Consider the following 25,972-nt stretch of genomic DNA (forward strand, 5'->3'; position numbering starts at 1 on the left):
TTTTTTTTGAGACCGAGTTTCACTCTTGTTGCCCAGGCTGGAGTGCAATGACATGATCTCGGCTCACCACAACCTCTGCCTCCTGGGTTCCAGCAATTCTCCTGCCTCAGCCTCCCGAATAGCTGGGATTACAGGCATGCACCACCACGCCCGGCTAATTTTGTATTTTTAGTAGAGACGGGGTTTCTCCATGTTAGTCAAGCTGGTCTCGAACTCCCGACCTTAGGTTATCTGCCCGCCTCAGCCTCCCAAAGTGCTGGGATTACAGGCGTGAGACACCATACCCAGCCAACTAGTACGATTTTTTAACTGAGAATGTGTGGTGGTAAAAATTTTAATTTTCTCAAGTGGTAGTTTCTTAAAGGTTAGTGGTAATGTAGAATCTGAAACCATATCAATAAACTTTTTATACTGAATTAGCTTAAAATCTGCTGATCTATCTTACATTTTGAACGGATCTCTTACCCAGGCAGGAGTTTGTAATATCCTGCATCAATCACTTAGAAAACATTAGTTCACTGACTTGGGCAAACCTTCCAAGTGTTCTCATATTTTGTCATACAAAATTTAAAAAATACATTAATTAATATTACCAGCATTCTCATCAGAAAATCTTGAAATTTTGGAGGCTGTCAAGTTCACAGTAGCAGAAACAGGTTTTCCAAAATTCTAATTTTTCCTTGAAATCTCAAATTGTATTGTTGACAATAAATACTGTCAGTTATTTTCCTTGAAATGACAGGTCGCTCACTTCATTTTCTAGAAGATATCTGCCAAGTATCCAATTCTAAATAATCACAGTTTGTCTGTCATTCCTTCAAGTAAAAATTGTGTTCCATGGGGGGTAAAGTCAGCTACTCCCGCTCTCAATCACACAAGCACTTTTCCTCAAGACAACAGTTATAGTTCAAAATGTGGCACACCCACATTGTGTAAACCTCTCATAGCATCATCACACAAAATATTAAGATGATTTAAGGATGGAAATTTAGTACAATTAATACTTTTTACTGCTTTATCAAGAATTTTCATAAGTGAAACTAGCATTATTTTTTTTAACTGAGAATGTGCGGTGGTAATTTTTTTTTTTTTTTCTTTGAGATAGAGTCTCATTCTGTTGCCCAGCCTGGAGTGCAGTGGCGTGACTACAGCTCACTGCAACCTCCACCTCCCAGGCTCAAGGTGATTCTCCTGAGCTTCAGGAGAATCAGCCTCCTGACTAGCTGGGATTACAGGCACGCACCACCACACCCAGGTAGTTTTTGTATTTTTAGTAGAGACAGGGTTTTCACCATGTTGGCCAGGCTGGTCTCAAACTCCTGACCTCAGGTGATCCACCCACCTTGGCCTCCCAAAGTGCTGGGATTCCAGGCATGAGCCACTGCACCCGACCACGTGGTGGTAAAAAAAAATTTTTTTTTTTGAGATGTAGTTTCACTCTTGTTGCCCAGGCTGGAGAGCAATGGCATAATCTCGGCTCACCACAACCTCCATCTCCTGGGTACAAGCGATTCTCCTGCCTCAGCCTCCTGAGCAGCTGGGATTACAGGCGCACCACCACACCCGGCTGATTTTTTTTGTATTTTTAGTAGAGACGGGGTTTCTCCATGTTGGTCAGGCTAGCCTTGAACTCCCAACCTCAGGTGATCCACCCGCCTCAGCCTCCCAAAGTGCTGGGATTACAGGTGTGAGCCACCACACCCGGCCGGTGGTAAAAATTTTAATGACTACTTTTACTATTTGGTGTTGCTGCCTTAATTCATGCTAAAGCACCAGCACTTTTGTCCTCCACTGCTTTTATGCCATCAGTGCAAATGTCAATACATCTAAAAGAATAAATGACATCTTAAACAGTTTTTACCTTGCAAACCTCCTGAAAAGATCCCAGGGTCTGAAGACCACACTTTGAGAACCATGGCCCTACAGAAGATATAGACTAAAACTAGAAAGAGGGAAAGGGGAAGACAGAGAGAGAAAGAGAGAGAGAGATCATTTGATGTTTTGCTCATTTGTTTCTAGAACTCACTGTTTTGTTTTGTTTTTTTTTTAACCTAACCTTACTCATGGTAGAACTAAAACAAATAAAATCTCAATACATTTTCCAAAAGGTATTCACCAACTTCGACTAATAGTCATGAGGTTAGCAACCCATTGACTCGCACTGATTACCAAAGATTTCAAAATCAAATTCCTATGGTTTTTAGGAAAAGCTGCTTTAACTGGAGAAGGGCCTTTATATTAGACACTTAATCCATTAACAAAGCTGAATTTCAGATACGGTATTGGGAGTTGCAAACAACTTACATTTCCTCTATCAGTGAAATGACCAAAAAATTGAGCAGCAGAAAGTCAATATATGGAAATTGGACTCAGTTCTTCCCCTGTTTAAGCCCTTTCAGTAACTTTAGATTGCTCTTGGGATAAAATCCAAACCCTATGTCATGACCTTGGAAGCCGTGTGTGATCTAGCCCCTGCCTGCTTCCCCAGCCTGGCTCCTGCTCTCTCTCCACTTGGAACATCTATCTCCTCAAGGCCTTCACTCCAAGCAAAAGACTAAATATCACCCTGAATTTTTAAAATTCTAGTTAGATAAACGACAGAAATAAGAAAGAGATAGATTTTACATATAGTATATATCACTTAAGAAACAACATCTTAGAAATCCTTTTCTTAAAAAAGATACATTTATATGATTTTAAAGCAATCAATATTAACAGTTCTGTTACCACTCTGACCCCTTTTATCCTGTTCTTCCCTCAGGCAACCATTTATATTAATTTCTTACTTATGTTTCCAGTGTTTCCTTAGGCAAATACAAGGAAATAACAACAACAAAAGATCCTTACATTTGCCTCTTTTTGTAATAAAAAAAAAAAAAAAAAAATGCATACTCTAAACTCTTCAGAAATTACTTTTTTTTTTCTACAAAATGATACCTCTTTGAGATCTCACCTTGCCAGTTCATAGAGAGCTCCTCATCCTTTATTTTTTGCTACATGCTATGGCAAAGGATATTCCATCAGTTCCCTATTGCTTCATTGTCTCCAGTGTTCTGCTACCACAAACCATGCTGCAATGAATAACTGAACACATTATGACTGTTTTTTAAACCTAGTCTTTCACCTCCTGATCAGGAGGAAAGTATAAGCATGCTTGTATTCTAACCCCTTAGCCAGCCCCTTGATCCTGTTAGCTTCCAATTTTTCATTCTAGAGCTCCAAGGAGCTTCATTTTAAACAGAATTCCAGAAAGTACAAATAAGAGAAACCAACTCTAGTGAACTTAAAATAAATAAGAAAAGGCCAGGCGCGGTGGCTCACACCTGTAATCCCAGCATTTTGGGAGGCTGAAGTGGGCAGATCACTTGAGGTCAGCAGTTCGAGACCAGCCTGTCCAACACGGTGAGACATCTCTACTAAAAATACAAAAAATTAGCTGGGTGTGGTGACGCATGCCTGTAATCCCAGCTACTCAGGAGGCTGAGGGATGAGAATCACTCAAACCCAGGAGGTAGAGGTTGAAGTGAGCTGAGATTGCACCACTGCACTCCGGACTAGGTGACAGAGCAAGATTCTGTCCCAAAAAAAAAAAAAAAAAAAAAAAAAAGAGAGAGAGAGATTGAGAGAGAGAGAAATGAGAAAAAAGTCTGGAGAACAGGCTCAGACATTAGCAGGGCAGGACTGCCTCAGTCAGGCTGACATGGGGTGGCCCTGGACAGTACAAGCCATCACTGGTACCCCTGCCCTCTGGCACCAAACCGTTCTGCTGTGCCTCCCCTACCAGCATCCAGCGGAACTCCCCTCATGACACAATGAAATGATGTCTCTTCTAGAGGCATTACTCTAGATTCTACAACTCTGAAAAGGGGTGGGAGATGAGCTCTGGATTTTCTCAAGGGTAGGAAAGAAATTCAGGTGTTTGGCAGTTGAAAACCCAAGAAATGTGTACCAAATTAGCAGCACAGCTGCAACTGGAACCCAGGTCTCATGGTCATGAGTCTGGGCTCTCTACCCTCTGCTTTAGTAAGTTGTTCTATCTCAATGAAGACAAGGCTAGAACTGGCTAGAACTCAGATCCTCCGGCCCCTCCACCAGCTGCAATGCTGTCATTCATGAAAGTCCATAGATTTGCCATTATGGCTGACCAAGAATGGAGAGCAGCCAATTATTTCCCTCTTCTCTATTTAGACTATTTCCAATTATTGTTACCCTGTAGGGATCTAGATGTGCCAGCATTTGTAGAGATGTCTGGCTGATAAAATGTCAAATAAACCAGCTTTCAACTTCTATCCATAAAGTTGTAGCAACTCAGGGCTAGAAAGGACTCTGCCAAGGCATCAGGCCAATGTTTCTTAATCCAGATACACTCAGAATGAACCTGAGTAACTCTTTTGTGACTCTTGATAGTACTAGCCTAGAAGGGGACAATCTGCAGACATCTCCTTATGCTTGAGGAGTGCTAGGCTGACCTGCAGTCCTCTCAACATGTCAGACCACAAAGGGCAAATCTTCACTTGGAAAGTAGGTGATGTCCCCTTTTCCCTGCACACACACACACACACACACACACACACACACACAGACCCTCTCATTCCCAACTGGTGTGCCCTCACCCTCCAGGAAACTCCACTCCTCACCATATGAAAAATGAGGCTGTAGCTTCTGCTCTTATTCATATCTGGCAACGTCTAGCATATGCATAAGCCAGATGCGAATGAACATTTTCCCAAGCACAGATTTGTTATGGCTCCAAAGGGAGAACTGTGTTCCGCTGAGTGAGAGGAAAATGAGTTTCCAATTCCAATTCAGTCTCTCCACTGGCAATGGCTAGGGTCATTTTTCTTTAAAATTCTTTACATGAAAACAAATCTTGTCCCAGCAAGTGTTAATTTTCCAGCTAGAAAGCATGGGCTGGTCTGATATGACAGAAGTACACTCTTCTGAGATACTCCTTCAGCCAAGTACCTGGTGTGACTGAGCCACAGTAGCCTCTGCCCCATCTTGGCCTCCTTTGATTTTGAAGACCTTGCAGTAGCCATCCTAGACCCACAACACCAACTCCAGATAACTTCCTCTGATGCTTAGCTCTTTCTCTTGAAGATAATACAGATTATCCCCCATATCAGATAATGCTGCAAGCAGTAATGTCTCATATTTCTGCCACATACCTTATTCATCAGCATCCTAGGTGCTGTAATAAATCACCACCAAGTAGTAACTTACTCTTTCACCCTTCTCATGGCCAGAAGTCCAAAAGCAAGGTGTGGGCAGGGGTGGTTCCTTCTGAAAGCCCTGAGAGAGAGCCCATTCCATCCCTCTCTCCTAGCTTCTCAGGGCTGCCAGCAGTCCTTGGCTTAGGGCTACATAACCACAATCTTCGCCTCTGTCTTTATATTACCTTCTCCTCTGTGTATCTGTGTTTCTATCTCTCTCTTTTATAAGGGCACCTGTCATTTTAGGGCCCACCTTAAATCCAGAATGATCACATCTCAAGATCGTTAACTTGATTATATTTGCAAAGACCTCACTCCAAGTAAGGTCACATTCACAGTTCCTGATGGACGTATCTTTTGGAGGGGCACTATTCAACTCACTACACTCAAGAGAAGACAATATAGGAAAGCCCAGCTGCTCTTAAGAGGAGACAGGCTGGGGTGGAGAAATGGTAAGGAGGCTCTGCTCAGCCAGCCTCTCCTCTGTCTCTGGACAGGTTACACTCTAGGCTTGATGGTGAGACATAATGTGACACAACTTGACGTGAATTGGAAACTACTTTTTTAAGAGTTAATAAGAATTATCTTTTTTAAAAGAATTAGCATTTTCTACTTAGCAAGAGACTGTAAAACTGCCTATTTATCACATCAACTAAAATGATCGTTACCTATATGACCTGTCCTTGGGAGCCCCGTCTCCATCCAAAACGGGAAACAGATTGTGAGTTTTAATTAAAACTGGTTGGAAAGTTGGACAAAGACTCTCAGGGGTGAATATGAGGTTGGGCCAGCCACCATCGAAGGAGCTTTCCCAATAGTGAGGGGTAAAAATGAATCTTCCAAAAGAGAAAGATAGTATATTTACATAACCATAGAGAATAGGATCCTCACTAGGACTAAGGATTACATCAATCTGGATGAAATGGAAACATCTGTAAGGATGCTGCTGCTCATGCAGTAGCAATTTCCCATGCAGAAGAATGATGCACTTGGTCAACCGTGATGTAAGGACGCCAAGACGGAAGGACATGCCCATGACATTCAAGATATCATGCTGAATTAAGTTCATGAGATACATACCAAGTTAGACAGGCATGATCCTTAGGGCATTCAAATGTCTGGAGATTTGTCACTTTGGTATCTGCTACAGAGAAACATTCCAGATTAATAGGGACCAACCATGAATGCCAAGCAGCACTCCTGAGCTGCAGGAGGCCCCCAGCTGGGATCCCAAGGCTCACCTTCAGGGAGTATCCCCAGGAGTGGACATCAGCCATGGCCTACCATGACAACTTGGCTTGTTAGAAGCAGAATATGGTTTTTCCAGCCTGAAGCCTTTTTGTCATGTGTCAGGATGCTTGAGGTTCCCTGACTGCCACTCCAGGGGACAGTCATCATGGGAGCTGCCCATCCTACTTGAAGGTCAGCCTGCTGGAGGAAATATGTGGGCAGTGATCCAAGAGCCTGCTGGGTAGTTCATGTCTTTCCAGGTGGATTAGGAATCACAAAGCACAAAGCCATCCCCAAATGTCCCATCCCTAATTCCCCTTTAAGCTACTCTCACCCAGTTGTGTCCTCCTTGATGCTAATATTTCCCAAGAACCCCAGAATCTATACCAATAACTTAGCTTCAAGAGAATTTGTCTTACTCATGAAGCACAGAGATAGTGAACCCTAAAGGCATATAAATGTGCAGAGAAGATAAATCTGACTATGATGATAAAATAACAGGGCCAGGACAACAGTATCATCCTTGCCCAAAAAAGCTAACTGTCATCCAATAGCTTTTCTTACATCTATAACCCTGCTGGAAGAATGGTAAACCTTCGCTCAGCACTTCTGGAATGCAAGTGAATCAACTGTCAACCACCTTTAACTCTGCTTGATGAAAGGCTTACACAAAGCCTATCAGTAGAAATTTTGGCACATGGAAGTGGGGTGCTACTGTGACAGATACCTAAAAATGTCAGAGTGGCTTTGGAATTGGGCAGAGACTGGATGAATTTTAGAGTATCGTAGAGAAAACCTAAATTGGCTCAAATAGGCTATAAGTAGAAGGGATTTTGAGGATGGTTGCTGACGAAGGTGCAGAAGGAAATAACACGTTATTAGAAACCAGAGGAAGGGAGATGCTTAGAGTGGCAGAAAGCTGAGCAAAGTTGTTTCCTGTGGTATACAGAAAGCAAAACATTAAGGAATGACCTTGGTTATGTAACTAAAGGGATTTCCAAGCAAGATGAAGAAAGAACTACCTGGTTTCTTCTTGCTGCTTATAATAAATTGCACAAGGATACAGATAAATTGAAGGAAAACCGTTAAAACAACAAAGAACCAGGACTTAATCATTTGGGAAAGTATTAGATTGCCTAGATAGCAAAATACGTTAAAATTAAGAAATGGCTTCTTAGCACTGTCAGGAAAATGTGGCATGGAGAAAAGGCCAAGACTGTGACTAAATAACCTTTTATTAGAATCTAAGACAGAATCTAAGACAGAGTAGTTTTCAGTCACTCAAAGGGCCCTTTCAACACATTAAAGCATGCCTTACAGATGCTTTAATCAAACCAGAGGGACCTGGGAAGCCTAAAACCCTTCTCCCTCAGTCTTCTCAGCAACAGACCAAAGTAGAGAAGGGCTATCTCAAAAAGATCTGTAGGTGTGGCTTTTGTTGAATGACATGAACCCCAATGAAATCCGTGGAAGACCTGCAAAGTTTTCAAGGAAGTTATTTCAGCAAAACCACTGCCAAATTGGACTGAAGGGAATAGAGATAGTACAAAATGTAGAGGTGCATTTGGACTCCCAAAATTCTACTTATAGTAAACAAGCTGGCTGAACGCGGTGGCTCACACCTGAAATCCAGCACTTTAGGAGGCCGAGGCGGGCGGATCACAAGATCAGGAGTTCGAGACCAGCCTGGCCAACGGGGTGAGACCCCATCTCTACTAAAAATACAAAAAATTAGCCAGGCGTGGTGGCAGGCACCTGTAATCCCAGCTACTCAGGAGGCTGAGGCAGGGGAATCGCTTGAAACCAGGAGGCGGAGGTTGCAGTGAGCCAAGATCGTGCCACTGCACTCCAGCCTGGGTGACAGAGCGAAACTCCGTCTCAAAAAAAAAAAAAGAAAGAGAAAGAAAACAAGCTGATACAACTAAGCTGCAAATGCATGCTATCTTCTACTTTAAAAAAGGATGAATGACTCGGAGGGTGGAACCAACAACTCAAAGGACAAAGTCAAGAGCCAAAGAGGATTATTCTCAGGACTCCTTTGTACTTCCCATTTTCCCCTTTTACACAGAAATATCTATAGCTATTATCCTATGCCTATTCCACAACTGTTTGTTGTGGGCAGGGTGATAACTTGTTTCTCTAGTTTTAAACACTGACAGATCTAGGGGAAATTCACCCAGAGTGAAGTTTCTGAGAGACGGTGAGATTCTAGACTTTGAACAGATGCCATAATGGGATGAGACTCTTCACCCCTTGGGAGAAGACGAATGTATTTTGCATGTGAAGGGACACGTGGGAGGGGCAAATCATTGAGAATCAGAGAGCAAACTGTAGTGGACAGATTCTGAGATGGCCTTATTGATCTCCGCTTCTTGGCATTCACACTGTTGTGTAATCCTCCCTCCTGAGTGCGGCCTGTGCTCATGACTTGTTTTTAATCAATAGAGTACGGCAAAGGTGATGACATGCCACTTCTGTGATCACGCTGCATAAGCCCATTTTGCTAGAAGACTCCTTGCTGCCTTTGTGTAGCAAGCAGCCATGGTGGGGAGGTTCACAGGGTAAGGAACTGAGGATCGTCTCTGGTCAACAGCCAGTTAGAAACTGAAGGTAGCACCCAGCCAAAGGCCAGCAAGAGACAGGTTCTCGGTTTTATAATTGCAAGGAACTGCATTCTGCCAACAACCATGTGAGCCTGGAAGCAGATCCTTCCCCAGTCAGTCCTTAATAGACCATAATTCTGGACTACACCTCGACTATAGCCTCATGAGAGATCTCAGCAGAAGACCCAGCTAAGCCACGCCCAGATACCTAATCCACAGACACTCTCAGACAATATATGTGTTTTGTTTTACATTGCTAAGTTTGTAATAAATTGTTATACAGCAACAGATAACTGATAAAAACTTTAGCAAACTAACCAGGGCTTTCCAGGAGTCTCTATGTAGAGCATAGCACTCAGACGTCTATGCTCAAGGCCCTGTGGCGGCTTCCCATGGAGAAAAAAAATGGGCTCACTCTGCAAATACTTAGGCTAGTGGATATGTTTATCATGCATTTATTATTCATTCACGTATTTATCCAACACATGCTTACTGAGTACCAACAATGTGCAAGGCAATTTTATTTTAGGAGCTGGGCTACTGCTATGAGTGAGACAGACAAAGCCTTTGCCATGATAGAGCTGACATTCTAGAAAGGGAGGTAGTCAACAGGTAAGTAAACAAATTAAGTAAAAGGTAATTTCAAATGGCGGTCAGCTATTCAGTAAATAAATATGATGATGAGATGGGATTGATTTGGGAGAAGGGATCCTGTTTTAGGTAGACCAGTCAAAAGAGTCCACTGACGAGTTGACATCTAAGCAAAGAGGGTGAAAAGCAGCCAACCATACAAAGTGCCAGGGACAGAGGAAACAGCAAGTGCAAAGGTCCTGAGGCATGGCCAAGGACAGGACGGTGGCCAGTGGGGTTAGGATGGGTGAGAAAAGGAGAGGAGCAGTGGGAGAGAGGATGAGAGGTAGCATCACCTTGAAGGCCGTGGTCAGGAGTCTAGTTTTTATCCCTTGCGTATCAGGTAGTTTTGGAAAGGTTCTAGAAAGAGGAGTGACATCAATCCATTGCCCTTTCTTCAGGCTTTCTGTCGTTTATCTGAATCAGTGATGAACCACAGGATGGAAACAAACCATGAGTTTCCTGGGAAAAAACATAGCAAGATATTTGTATGTATTCCTTTAGGTGCTCACAGTCCTGTTTCTGTTATAACCTAAACCTGGAGACGTACTGCTCTCCCAGGTGTTGCTGAATACAACCATACAGTTGGCCAGGACGGTCATTGTTGTGGCCACCCCCACAGGAAGTCACGCCTGAGGAAATCATGACTGGTCCTTCTAGAAGTGGAGACAAAGCCACACCTGGCCACCAGGTATACACTGGAGCACCACAGCCTCTTGTCACTAGATGGTGACAGAGCAGAATACAGTCTTTCCCAACCTATCTTCTCTCACTTCAGTTTCTCGTTTTTGTCTTTAAAAGAAACCAGTAAAATTCAGCAAGCCACTCATGTATGACACATGCAGTTTTCTGCAAGGATATTACACTTTGATAAACAGTAAAAATGAAAGGATGCATGTAATTTCTTAATGAAAATAAAGCCTCCTATTGATGTGTTTTTTATTCATAAGCTTTTAAAATGATTCTCCCCAGCACTTCCCTTCTCTCCCCCATCTGCTGTAATTTAGCTAAATTGTCCTTTCAGCCAGCATTTATGGATCTTCAGAGGTTCCTCTCTGTGATAATTCCTCATCAAATTACCAATAAGAAGGATATGAAACTACAGCCCTCACAAGGTTGCCTGGTGACCTTCGGCCCTGAGATTTACAGTCTGCGGAAGCAATAAACTTCCTTTCCCTCTCCCCGCCAATGGCCTTCTCTCAGGTCCCTCCATGTGGCCCCTTCCCAGCCAGCCAGACCTCCTGTAGCCAGCACTGGGCTTTCTAAAGAGACAATGTTGTTCCGGAGTTCTCACAAAGAAATTGGCCTTCCTTTGCAAATCCACAAGCTTGATTTGTTCAGTCATCATCACTTGACACTTCAGATTGCTCATTACGTGAATTCACTATTGTCTGAGACACTCCAGGTGCTGAAGTGCAATAGGGAACAGTGATAACATCCGTTTTGTGTCAGTGAAATAGCCTGTAAACGCCTAACTCATTAACACCATCTGATGTTCACATTTCCTCATTCAAGCAAACTAGGAGGCTATTTGTGCCAGGTTTCTTTCTAATCTGGGATACAATAAACAGTGGCACAAATCAATTCCTGACCCCTGCATTCTCAAAAGCTAAAAAAAAAAAAAAAAAAAAAAAAAATTTGTATCTGGGGAGGTATCAGGCAATCTGTTTCTTCCTAACGCTTGATGTGGATTTGCTTTCTCTTTATATATGTCATCACGCTGGCCTCAAAGAAAGCCCCTTTATACCAATAGGCCTGTCTCAATCTGCTGAGTCTGTCTCAGGTTTGTGACGCTGAGCTTTTGAAAAAAGAATGCAGGCTATTTATTTGACCCATTTTTCAGGCATTGAGACTTCAGTAAAACATGGTTATGCCTCCTGCATGAACACTCTCTTCTCTCCTTTTTTGACCACTTTTAACTAATTTTAACGTCTTAAACTGTCAGTAATTGCTTCCACATTTCCAATTTGCTTATACTGCTCTTTCTTCTTTTAGCAACTCTACAAACATTAAGGATTCAGCTCTCTTGTACCACCTATACCTCTTCGCTCCCACCCTAATAGAGCTATAGCACCATTATTAATTAAATCAATAATCAAAGTTTGTGACTAATATGACTATAAATACTCTCTTCCAGCCCAGTAATATACTGATTACTTTTCCTCTTACAAAGCTTTTTCCCCTAGAGTCTCTAATTGGCTGTCTTATTCTCTTACCCTGTCTGCCATTTACACTTCATTAATCCTTTCCAATTATTGTATCAGTTTTTCTACAAAGCCCTTCCTTCAACCTTCCCCTGCCCCTTTTTTGTTGCTTGCAGAGTGTTTTATCCCCATGCTTCAATCTGCACTGGTTGCTTTCTAGGCCTGCTATATAACTATTGTATTTCCCATTGGTGCCCTCCTAGGAGTTTCCTGGATCCTGTCCTCTGCCTTCTTGTTTTATTCTCTTTGTTTTGCTGGAGTACATCCTCAAGCAGTTTTGAACCTAAGTAAAATGCATGAGATATAAATTTTCTGAATACAGCATGTCTAAAACCTCAACCCTCACAACTGATTGGCTGCATATGGAAGTCTAGGTTGAAAATCACTTTTCCTTAAAAATTTAAAAGCATTGTCCCATTGTCTTTTTCACCCAGTGATACTTTTGAGGAGATCCGTCATTCTGATTCTTGATTCTCTAAATGTTTTCCCCTACTGGGGATTTTAAAATCTGTCTACTCTTTATTCTTCATATATTGTGAAAATTACAGAAGTATGTACCTTGATGAGAGTCTTTTTCACCCATTTTTATGACCACCCAGTGGACCCTATAAATCTGAATCTGGGTAATCCTAGGTATATACCAAAGAGTAATGAAAACTTGTTATCAAATGCCTGCACACAAATGATTATAGTAGCTTTATTCAAAATTATTTACCAAAAATTGGAAACAACCCAGATGTCCTTTAACTGGCAAGTAGACAAAGAAACAATGGAACATACTCAGCAATAAAGCAGTAAACTATTGATTCACACAACATGGATGAATCTTAAATGCATTTTGCTAGGTGAAATAAGATAGGTCCATCTGTATGGCTACATATTGTATGATCCCATTTATATGGCACTCTGGAAAGGCAAAACTATAGGGAGGAAAATAGATTAGTGGTTCCTATGACTTGGGCTGACAAGAGGAACTGTCTATAAAGGAGGAGCATGAGGAAGTTTTGAGGGGCAATGGAACTCTTCCACATGGAACTGTGGTGGTAGATACCAGGTTCTATGCATTTGTCCAAACCATAGGACTGTATAAGACAAAGAAATAAATTGTGCTATATTTGATGTTTTTTAAATCAACCAAGATGTGAAGGAAAAGACAAAAAGAAGACTATGACAAATGACTAACTTTATTACAAATTAATTATAATAACCACACTGAAGTGGATGGGGAAGAAAGGAGTTGACCTAAATTGCTGTGGAAAGCAGTGCTTTAAATGAATACCGTGAAGCTAAAGACAAAAAGAACTGTATACAGATGCTGTACTACAGTTGGTAAATTTGTTTCTTATACAGGTATTGGTTAAGAACTCTGAAACTACCTTACTTGTATATGAAAGTTGAACAAATAAGTAAATATATTACAGATGACATTACCAGTTTTATCACTGTTTTTACAAATAAGGAAAAGGAGAAGCTAGAATGAACTCTGTGGTGCTGGATTAGAGCTGGAGGTTTTAATAATGTATTCATGTTTTTAAAAATATATGCAGATAAATATGGAAATACAGATGTGTATATGCAGTAGTGTACATACATCTATATTCTAAAAATCTCTAGGATTTCTGGGAGGGGCTAGAAACAGTAGCAATGAACACATTTAGCATCCAGATCTTGGTTTCTAAATACCATTCTCTAATAAAAGAAGGCAAGATTCACTAAAGAACTGGTTGTTCCTGGGGCTAGGGCAGGAAAAATGTAAAATAAGCCTGAAGCATGTAGTGGTGCCAGAAAGAAAGAAAGTGCTTTAAGAAAGATGGGTGTGTGTATGGAGTGGGGTGCACATATCAAAAGGTCATGGGAGCCAACCTGCAAAAGCTTCCAATGGAACAACTTAAAATAATGAGTACTGGGCCAGGCGCGGTGGCTCAAGCCTGTAATCCCAGCACTTTGGGAGGCCGAGACGGGCGGATCACGAGGTCAGGAGATCGAGACCATCCTGGCTAACACGGTGAAACCCCGTCTCTACTAAAAAATACAAAAAACTAGCTGGGCAAGGTTGCGGGCGCCTGTAGTCCCAGCTGCTCGGGAGGCTGAGGCAGGAGAATGGTGTGAACCCGGGAGGCAGAGCTTGCAGTGAGCTGAGATCCGGCCACTGCACTCCAGCCTGGGTGACAGAGCGAGACTCCGTCTCAAAAAAAAAAAAAAAAAAAAAAAAGAGTACTGGATTATAACCCAAAGGATAAAATTAAATCCACGAGTCCACATACATATAAATATGTGAAGCAATAAATAAATGGAGAAGAAGCAACTACTCTTCCTTACAGAGGAATTTCAATTCATAAATTTATTAGGAATGAGAGAAAATAGAAAACTACCATTAGAACACTGTACTAAAAATCAGCAGACAAGAGTTTGAGCAGAAATAGACATTTACATAGTCTCTAAGTACTTCCTCCAAAGTATTTAGTAATTATAAAAAGAAAAATAGTAATTTTATGGGGCAAAGTCCTTCTAAACAGAAACATAGCCAAATGATCAAGGTTAACATCACCAGTAATACACACTGACAACATGTACCCCTGATATCACGCACTAAAAGAGGCATATCATCTCTGAAATGCCTTTCCAAATAATGTATTCACTGCAATCTAATCATGAGAAAATATCAGAAAAACCCAAATTGAGGGGCTTTCTGAAAATCCACTGGAAAAGTACAAAAGTATCAGTTGTGGAATTTAGGGAAAGACTGTGGAACTGTCACAGATTGGAAAAGACGAAGGAGACATAACATATAATGTGGAGTCTGGACTGAATTCTGAAAGACAAAAAGGGCATTAAAGCAAAGACTGGTGAAATTGGAATAAGTTCTGTATTTTAGTTAATAGTACTTTATCTAAGATAATTGTACCAAGGATAAGTGTTCTACGGTTATAGAAGATGTTAACACAAGGGGAAGTTGAGGAGTAAGTAGGGTACTCAGGAATTCCTGGTACTATTTTTCAACACTTCCTTAAGTCAAAATTATCTAAAATAAAAGTTTAAAAAACAAATAAATTTGAATTAAAATGAGTCATTTTAAAATAAGCTAAGTTACAAGTATAACACAGTACATATCACCACTGAACAACATGGGTTTGAATAGCACTTATACATGGATTTACTTCTGCCCCTGCCACCCCTGAGACAGCAAGACCAATCCCTCCTCTTCCTCCTCCTCCTCAGCCTACTCAACGTGAAGATGACAAAGATGAAGGCCTTTATGCTAATCCATTTCCACTTAGTGAACAGTAAACATACTCTCCTTATGATTTTCTAAATAACATTTTCTTTTCTATAGCTTACTTTATTGTAAGAATACAGTATATAATACATATAACATACAAAACTTGCAAACATACACAACATATGTTAGCTAACTTTTTATGTTACTGGTAAAGCTTCTGGTCAGTAGGCTATTAGCAGTTAAGCTCTTCGGAAGTCAAAAGATTTTCAACTGTGAGGGGAGTCAATGCCCCTAATGCCCATGTTGTTGAAGAGTCAACTGTTTATGGCAAAATTCGTGACAGTAATATGTAAATGGCTGATATGTGGGAAACTATAATAATATTGACTTAGCATGATGCCTGATATGCAGAATAGATATGTGTCAGGGGAAAAAGTTATGGTTCTCCATAACATAACCTTTGAGGGAAAATCTGCTTTCAGAATATCTGATTGAAATCCTACTAAACCTCCTCTTGCAGATAAACATGATAAAATCTAGCCAAAATACAAAGAACAAAGTGCAAAATACAAAAGAAGGAAAGCAACTAGAAAGCCCTGAAAAGTATATTCTGGAGGGAAGTCAACTCAGGAAGAAAAGGATGATATTGGGTAAGGTTTCCAAGTTTATGAGTTTTAGGCTGAGAGTCAACACTATGTGAGGTAGAACACCAACAGAAAAACTGTCTTTCTGGTCTGAAGAATCAGAGAGAGTTCAGGGCAACCATAGACACGGGGAGTGAGAGTATATCCTACAAAAGAGAGACTCAGAAAAGAGCAAACCAAATCCTGCATATAACTCAGTCCAAATCTATGGCTAACCCAGCCCTTGCATACACAGAACAAACTGCAGGGAAGGATAAAATAATTGAACTGAGATTTGAGCTTCAGCTGCTGCCCCAGAGGAGGTGGCAGTTTGAGTCCTTCCAAGTTAATTGTTTGCTAAAACAAAATAATCAAAATTCTTCAGAGAAATATTACAGAATACAAAGTTTCCATAACATAATATTCAATATAACCAGGACAGGATCCAAAATCGCTTGACCTATGAAAAAACAGGAAAATGTGACAAATTCTCAAGAAAAAGACTTAAAAACAGATCCTGAGATGACCCTGATGTTGGAATTTGCAAACAAGAAATTTATGACAAATATTCTAATTATGCTCAGTGATGTTAAGAGATACAGTGAATGATGAGATAGGCAAACTCAACAGAGAAAGAGAAACTATAAAAATGAACCAAGTAGAAATTCTAAGGTAAAAAATGCAATATCTAAAAGAAAAAAAGTACTGTATGGGTTTAACAGCAAATAAAGATGACAGGAAACAACCAGTGAACTTAAAGATAAACCAGTAAGTTATCCAATTTAAAGAACACTGAAAAAAAAAGACACTCTTTAAAAAAGAACATGGCACACCCACTAAGATGACAACAACAACAATAATAAGAAAACGAGTCCTGGCATGGATGTGGAGCCATTAGAACCCTCTGCTGGCAAGAATGTAAAATAATGCAGCTGCTGTGAAAAAGTTTGACAGTTTCTCAAAAAGTGAAACAGCAATTCTACAATTACCAATATAGCCAAAAGAATTAAAATAGGTATTCAAACAAAAACTTAAAATGAATGTTCCTAGAAGCACTATTTATAAGAGCCATACAGTAAAAATAACCTAAATGCACATAAACTGATAAATGAATAAAGAGATGTGGTATAGCCATATGACAGGTTATTCAGCCATTAAAAAGAATGAAGTACTGATACATGCTACAACATAAATGAACCTCAAAAATATTATTCTAAGTGAAAGAAGTCAGACACAAAAGGTCACATATTATATGATTCTATTAATACAAAATATCCAGAATAGGTAAATCCATAAAGGCAGAGAGCAGATGAGTGGTTGCCAGGGGCTGAGGGAAGAATAGGAAGTGACTGCTTCACAGGTACTGTGTTTCCTTTTAGGGGGACGAAAATATTTTGAACTAGATAGAAATGATGGTTGCACAGTATTGTGAATATATCAAATGCCAATAAATCATACATTATAAAATGGCTACTTTTACTATGTGAATTTCATCTCAATTAAAAAAAATTTGTAATCAACAGTACCTCTGTGATCTATAGTACAATACCAAAAAGTTAATATAGAATTAGTGTCACAGAAGAAGACAATAGAAAGAATGGGGCAGAGAGAATATATGAAAAATAATTCTTTCAAATATTTGACTAGAAACTTACCACAAATATCATGAAAGATAATAAATTTAGAGATTTAAGTTCAATGATACACACACACACACACACACACACATACAGAGAGAGATCTATATTCCTATCTTACAACCTACAGATAGTTTATCCCAGAAATTTAATGCAATTAAGCACAATAAAAAAAATATCATTTTAATATATTTAAAAAGCATAATAACATTCTTCATGATAAAACTCTCAGCAAACTAGAAATAAAAGATACCTCCTCAATCTGATAAAAGGCATCTAGGAAAAATCTACGGCTAACAACACATTTAATTAAGACTAAATGAAGAGCAATACCATGTTTATGGATTATGTCTTAGTCCATTTTGTGCTGTTATAACAGAATACCAGAGACTGGGTAACTTATAAAGAAATTTATTTCTCACAGTTCTGGAGGCTGGGAAGTCCAATATCAAGGTGCTGGCATCTGGCAAGGTCCTTCCTGCTTTTCATCCCAAGATGGAAGGCAAGATGGGAAGGTAAAAGGGAGAGGAGAGGAGAGGGAGGGAGGGAGGGAGAGAGAGAGAGGGAGAAGAGAGAGAGAGAACCAAACTCACCCTTTTATTAAATACAATGAACCCACTCCCTGTAATAACAAACCCACCCCCAGTCTCCCAGTAACGGCATCAATCCATTCATGAAAGCACAGCCCTCATGTAACCCCAATTATACTCCCACCCAGGTTTTTTTTTTTACATGCTGCTTCTAAATTTTATGTAGAAATGCAAAGGACTTAGAATACTGAGAGCAATTTTGAAAAATACAAAACTGAAAGACAACTTGATTCAAGACTATTATAAAGCTACAGCAATCATGACAGTGTGGTTCTGGCATAAGGATAAAAATATCAACCATCAGAACAGAAAAGAGAACCCAGACTTAGATACACACTTTTAAGGTAGCTTTTTGACAAGAAAGCCGTTCTTTGGGAGACTTTTCAACAACTGGCCCCACAATAACTGAGAATCCACATGGAAAAACTGCATCTAGATTCCTATTTTACAACCTACACATAAGAAAATAATCCAAGATGAATCACAGACCTCGATATAAAAGCTAAAATTATAAAGCTCTTACAGAAAAACATAAGAGAATGTTTTTTGGCCTGGGATAGGAAAATGGGGGAAGAATGGTTTCTTAGGTCACAAAAAACAATCATAAAAGCAAATAATTCTGCCTTTCTGAGAATGTGTATGAACATGCATCATAGACGAATCAATCATGTACATTTGGACCCATTATTTAATTTGTGAGTCTCAATTTCCCCATGTGTTTAATGAGGCTAATAATCTCATTGATTTTTTTTAATAATAAAATTAAGAATCTATCCAGAGGTTCTCTCACTTGGCTGAGAGGCAAAAAATGTTTATCTACTCATGTTTCCAGTGGTCCACAAAAAGTACGTGCCTAATAATAAAAAAGCAATACTATCATTTAAAAAAAAGTCAAACTAATTCCCCTTTAACTATCACATACTTTGGTCTCCCTTAAAAAAATTTAAAAGCATAATGTAAACTTAATCTAATAGAAACATTACTAATAGACATACTACTAATACAAAAATCTGTATCTTTATTGTACATTTTGCCTCCATTCTTGTAAATATTTATAGACAGGAAGCAACATTATGCAAAGAATTAGATATTTTCTTAAAATCATCTCTTAACTCTCTTGAACCCTAAAATTTTTTGTACAAGTTTCTTCTAACTTACCAGGAGGTTGATCTTCAGGTGCAGCAAGTGGTTATGCTTTGAAATACAAAACTGCTGACACAAGGGCTTTTCCTTTCCAAACCCAGATTAATTTTAATATGAAATATAAATTGGTTAATTCCACATGGTTCCAAATTTGATGTAATTTAATTAGCTAAGGGAGTAGATCACACCTAAATCAAATACTTTACTTAAAAAAAAAAACTATCCTATGGTAGCTTACAGATAACTGCAAATTACTGAAAACACTTCTCATTGATTCACAGTGAGGACTGTGCCCCCTCCACTTGAATCTGAGCAGGCTCTGTGACCACCTGATCAATAGAATATGATGGAGGTGATGTCATGATAGTTTCTGAGCCCAGGCCTCATAGAAGAGGCAGTTTTCACTTCCTGCCTCCTAGAACCCAGCTGCCATGCTGTGAGGAAGCCCAAGAAGAAAGTACTGTGAGGAGGAACTGAGACCTCTGGCTGAACTCCAAGCCAACTGTCAGCACTAACTTGTCAAACATGTAAGTGAGTCATGTTGGAAGTGAAGATTCCTGCCCCACCTGTGACACCCTGGTTGACACTCGAGGATCAGAGACAAGATGTTCTCGCTAAGTCCTTCCCAAACTATAGATTTGTGATGAGAATAAATTGTTGTTCTAAGCTGCTACTTTTGGAGTAGTATGTTATACAGCAATAGATACTGGACCATTTCCCAATATTACATACTCATAATCATAAACTGACTTCTCAAAATGAAAGCCTGAACATACCAACCCCACTGCCTCAAAGCTAAGTTAATCAAATCTAGTATTTGTATGGTTCAAAAGGCCACGGAGTTCAGAAACAAACAAAAACAGTCAGGCACCTGAAAACTCTTCACTGCTTCTTTATTATGATGCACCCACAGTACAGAACCTCTCACACATCTGTGAGAGGGGAAGGTTACATTTCTTTTTGGGGAGCACCTTCGTTTTTGTTTCTGTTACCACTCTGAAGAAAGCAAATCATTTCCAAAGAAAAACATTTTAAATTCCAAGTGTTTAAGACTCAGCTTGTATTTTATGGTGTTTGAAAAGGAAGTAGCATGTTTTAGCCAGAGGTGGAAGATTGTTTTGTGGCATTTTACGTTTGATGTGGATCAGAAGTCTTCAATGTCTGGTTGAACCAGTCTATAATTTTCATATGCAACTTTTCATATCAAAATGTTTCATTTTACCTCTACTCACAAAGAGATGCTGTTTAAAAAAACACACACACAGCTAAATTTAAAACCGATCATGAACCACAGCATTACTAACAGGGAAAATGAACTTTTGCTGCCCTCTCCTGCTAAAACAATGAAATACTAAAATACCAAAAGATTTATGAAGCTACAGTGAAGTCCTCAAACCAAAAGCAACAGACATGTCATTCTCATTATATTTCAATCAAAAATCAGACAACAACCAGAAAATGCATTGGTAATATTTATATTTGAAAGTTCCCCATTGATACATGAGGTTTGGATTACAACTTATTTACAATAAGTGATTTCAAAAAAAGTAAAGAAAGAGGAAGGGAAGAGGGAGGGAGGAAAAGAGAGGCTGAGAGAGAAAAAAAAGAGAAAGGTGGGGGAAGGAGGGAGGGAAGGAAGAAAAGGAAACCTATATTCATAGACATCATAATATGGGATGTTTATTTCCAAGAGATACTACTGCTGCTATCGTGCACAAGAAGCAGCACAAATTAACATTCCGCTAGATCACAATTTCCTCAACTTTCTCTCAAGATGCACAATCCCTCTTTTAGATTTTAAAAATTAAATATAGAGGAATATAAAATGCAATGCCAATATACCTACTACAAAAATCCTTTGTGGCTCATTCCTTAACTCCACTCAGAGAAGCAGCTGAGCCAGAATACAAAATAAAAATATTGATGTGCAAATAAAACATCAGTGATCATGTCTGGTGCCACCTTTTTGTTACAGGTGACTGTCACTTTATGATAACATTGGTAATAGCATCAAAAGAGAATCTCTTCATTTCCTGGGCCAGGTCAGTGCATCCAATTAAAAGGAAAAAAGGAAAACAAGGGGAAAAAACCACCCCAAACCCCAAAAAACTCTAAAACACTTAAAAATGCCAGTAACATCCATACATCCCTTTCCCATCCCACCCTCATCCCCACAAAAAAATAAAAAAGCTTTTAAAGCTCTAAATATACTTTTTTTGTTTCTTTCCATAGTGTGATTGAGCCTAGGGCTACACGTTTAAGTATAGCAGGTGCAATTACAAGCGAGTCCTGGCTCTGCACCCTGGACTATCCCACGCATAGGAGGTACAAAATAAATTAAACCCTTTCATTTAGGCAAACAAGCCTAAGATAAAGGAGCATAACCCTGCTTGTGAGTATCCAGCGGCATCAAGGGTATTATTTATTTTTTTTTAATTATTTTTTCTTTTCTTTTATAAAAAACAGTCAAATGTTAGGGAGAGCAAAATACAATAAAATTTAAAAGGACAAAAACTCAACACTGAAGGAAAACAACTGGGGATACTTGCACAATGAGAAAAAGGAATGCATGCTTGATTCAAAGTATGAGATGGGTGAATTCACTCACATAGTTGTTCTAGGCCCACAGCCTAAGGCCTCAGCATCATTCTAAACCACAGGGTTGTTTGTATTTTTCTCTTCCAAAGACACTCTTAATCCTATCCCTGAAACCAATATGGTAAGGATAAGGTTGGAGTGATCATCACTCGCTAACTACAATATTTGCTATTTTAAAAATATATTTATATATAGTTCTGGAAATTATGAAGCAAACAAAATATAACACAAAGATGCATTTGTCACAATTAACTCAAGTTGCAGCAACAGCAGAATTGTGGGAAGGGACGGAGAGAGAGGGCTGCTGCAAATGCAGCAAGTACATCCTGAAATATGTCACATAGTGCAACAGTCAGATTACCTCAATTACTCTGCGTCACCGCACACAACGTGACTATGTCACATTGTCACTTTCCATTAAAAAAGAAAAAGACAGTGTTTCTTCTCAGAAGTTGCCCTATGAATTTTAGACATATAGCTTAATTGATTCTCTAAATATGTCTAAAATTTTATTCTTCTCAGTTTGGAATGATCAACATACAAAATTGACATCAAGGAGGAGAGCTGTAAGTGTTCACCTTTCCTCTTGAAGACAGGGTAAGGTGCAAAAAAGGATCCTGGCCTTTCTCATTTCAAGTGACTGCATTTCATTCCAATGGGCAGAGATTCTTCATAAACCTGTGATTTTAATGTCTTCTACCTAAAAAGATGAATTAATGGCAAACAAAAGTTTATACTATCAAAATAAATATAATGCAAAGTTGAAACTAAAGGGCTAAAATAAAAGGAGGAAGATTTGTTTAAAAATTTATTTTTTTATCACTTTGTTCCAGCCAATTTTTAAAGTCAGTTGTTCTTGGTCTTTGGCAGCCTCTGCCCCAACTTACAGTGAGAATCCCCATAATTTCTTTTTTAAAAAAAAAAAACAAACAACAACAAAAAAAACTATAATTCATTAAACCATGTTGTGCCTGGTGTTGCCTATGGACTTTTTTTTTTTTTTTTTAACTTGCTGGTTTTGGGGGGTTTTTTTTGGAATTAACAATGCCAATTTTGTTTTTGTTTTTTTTACAAAGTTACCCAGATGACAATATCCATAATTAGCTGACTCTTACATACACACTGTGACCTGATCATCCTGAAAAACTTTATGGGGGAGAAAGGTCAGCAGTTTTTCTTCCTTTCTCTTGAAAATAATAAAACTGCATATTCTACTTTATATTTAAATGTACGGAAGAAAATATACAAGCCCATATTTATATTGTATTTCTATTAAGAGCAACAATAGTTCAAATGTTCATGTTTGCTACTATCACAATTCAACACATGAACACAGAATCAGCTCTATTCCATGAATACTGCTGGAAGTGATGGTTTAGGATTACCAACTCACTGCTGCCATGTCCATAACAAGCAAAAGCATCCTGGAAATAAACCCCCAAACACGTATCTTTCAGTACATAATAATTCAACTGCATTAGGTAAGTACACACTGTACACAAGTTTTATCAGCAGTTTACCTACCCAAGATGTAAGACTCTTCATTTAAATACAAAGCAGAGAGCCAATAAGATATATATATATATAATACAGCCCTAGATTTTGTTTGTTTTTTTTTCTTAAACAATTTGGTCACGATGCACCTTTGATATAAAAGCATTTTTAAACTTTATTATTAATACTCAGGACATTAGGTATTTCCAGATTTTTTTTCAGTAGCATTTGTAGAACCACTTTTGGTAACAAATACAGTAGTTAGGAATATGCATCCAATTCAGAATGCATAATAATGTTTATCCTGAATCCTTTCCGGCTAAAAACAGGGCTGGCGCTGTGATGAGATATAGAACGAGAATCTACAAAAAACACTGTAACATGTTTGTTTTTTCCCAGAGGCTACATCCTCTTTTGCTGGAATACTTTATAAATACATATTAAAAAGTAAGGCAACAACTCCAAACAGTCCAAGCTGTTTGCTCAACTCTTTTCCCAATTAGATTTGCAATCCTGGCGATCAATTTCATGGTTGTATTGTTTAGTGTTTGTCTTTCTTATTTCAAATGGTCCAAAAGGATGTTTTTCTCGCATTTCTAAAACATCTCTGGTATGTGTGTTCAATGATATATGCAACTAATACTGGTCAGGTACTGAAGTCTGTGATGTCCCAGTGCCTGTTTTCAAAGGATTCAAGACATTGATTTGGATTCACCATAAACTGATGCATGAATCCAATATTCCCTTCCCTACTATGTTTATCACCTCTTCTCTTTTAACTCCTAATTTTAAAACTGAAGGAGTACCAGGACTACCTGCTTACTGGAAAGATGTTCACCCCAGTAAACAGAACTTTTATCAGGGACTTTTATAATTCATGACCCCATTCCACATGGACATTCAACTCAGGATCTTGTGCAAAAGAAAAAGATGTCAAATTACAGTCAAGTTATCCAGAGGAGGATGTTATACAAACTTATAAGGAAATGACAGTCTTTTTTTCTTCCTTTACTATAAATACATTTAACAGCTTAGCAGAAAGACAAGCTAAATTTAAGATTGTTCACATTTGAAAATTGTATCATACTCTCTGCTAGTGATAAATAAGGAACTCCCGATAATGGAATTTTGACATAGCAATTTCATCAACAGATCTTTGAAGACCGATTTTTTTTTTAAAAGAGGGTTAGAACAATGATTATGTTTGCAAAGTTCTGAGAAGTCCATCTACTGTCCAAACTTTGGATTGAAGTCCTTATTTTGTATTTTCCTTTACTTAGAGACAGGTATATACAGTGCTGTTGTAATAATGAAACAAATGTGAAATCTACTGTAAAGTTGCACAATACAGAAAACTGTTGCTCCATCTTCTACTACATAAATGTGTGACTCCACAGGTTAGTAATGTTGTTGTCATTGTTTTTGTTAAGTTGGAATTATTCCATCACGTCTAAGACCTCTCTTTAACTCCAGATCCTCCAATTTTTTCCACAATTCTTCGCGCTCCTTTTCTTTCTTTTTCTCACTGAGGAAGAAATACAATACAATGTAAACAGCTGAGGTTTAATGAGATTATGCAACAATGAATATTTTACAATTTCACCTTGACACCCCTTTATACTTAGCTTAATTCAGAAAATCAACTTTAAAACTACTAAAACAAAATGGGAATGACTTTTATGCATCAGTTATTGTAAAATTAAGGGCATATTAGTGATTTTCACTTGCAGCTTAGTAAAAATCTTAATTCTTCTTTATCTCCAAATAGTTTATCAAAAAGGATGCTGGAGATGACACTGATACAGAGAATATAGTAGGTCAAGAAAATATATCTGCTCCTTTATTCGTATCTATTTTTCCTACGTCATGTACATTTAAATTCTTCAGCAGTTTAGAAGAAACTGAAAACTTGTGATTTCACTTTTAATGATCTGAAAAGAACTTGGCTGATATTATTATGTATTAAATTTTAATGCATCAAGCCTTCAAATTGGGTTCAATATCAATTTTTGTTTGTTTGTTTTTGTTTTTTTTTTTGTTTTGTTTGAGATGGAGTTTTGCCCTGTCATCCAGGCTGGTGTGCAGTGGCGTGATCTTGGCTCACTGCAAGCTCCTCCTGCCAGGTTCGACAAACTTTATTTCGCCAAGGATATTTTAAAATTACCACATTTTTACAAAAAAATGATTTTTTAACATCAACCAAGTAGGAAGTACATGATACAGGAATGTAAGACTATATTGTAAGTTAAATGCATTCACATTTATTAAAAATAATTCACTGCACTGTCTCTGGTTTATCCATGTTGCAGTGGACCAATAAAAAGCAGACCCAGGCTGGGCACAGTGGCTCATGCCTGTAATCCTAACACTTTGGGAGGCCGAGGCAGGTGGATCACGAGGTCAGAATTTCGAGACTAGCCTAGCCAGCAATGGTGAGACCCCGTCTCTACTAAAAATACAAAAATTAGCTGGGCATTGTGGCGTGTGCTTTTAGTCTCAGCTACTCGGGAGGCTGAGGCAGGAGAATCGCTTGAATCCAGGAAGCGGAGGTTACAGCGAGCTGAGATAGCACCACTGCACTCCAGCCTGGGTGACAGAGCGAGACTCCATCTCCAAAAAAAAAAAAAAAAGGCCTGGCATGGTGGCTCACGCCTGTAATCCCAACACTTTGGGTGGCCGAGGCGGGTAGATCACGAGGTCAGGAGATTGAGACCATCCTGGCTAACACGGTGAAACCCTGTCTCTACTAAAAATACAAAAAAATTAGCCGGGCATGGTGGCGGGCGC

At 38.9% G+C, this 25,972-nt stretch overlaps 1 protein-coding gene across 7 annotated transcripts in view; it reads right to left on the reverse strand.

Moving 5' to 3' along the window:
* Positions 1-19,961: 19,961 nt before the first annotated feature.
* Positions 19,962-25,972, reverse strand: part of PPP2R5E (protein phosphatase 2 regulatory subunit B'epsilon) — a 184,125-nt gene continuing 178,114 nt past the window's right edge. For all 7 annotated transcript variants that reach the window (XM_017895354.1, XM_017895355.1, XM_017895353.1 and 4 more), the window contains one exon: positions 19,962-24,710. In XM_017895354.1, coding sequence (XP_017750843.1) covers positions 24,611-24,710 — 100 coding nt within the window. In that variant the 3' untranslated portion in view covers positions 19,962-24,610. The remainder of the gene's footprint in view (positions 24,711-25,972) is intronic.

The sequence above is a fragment of the Rhinopithecus bieti genome, unplaced genomic scaffold (assembly GCF_001698545.2).
Source record: "Rhinopithecus bieti isolate Rb0 unplaced genomic scaffold, ASM169854v2 scaffold_26226, whole genome shotgun sequence".
Classification (NCBI taxonomy): Eukaryota; Metazoa; Chordata; class Mammalia; order Primates; family Cercopithecidae; genus Rhinopithecus; species Rhinopithecus bieti.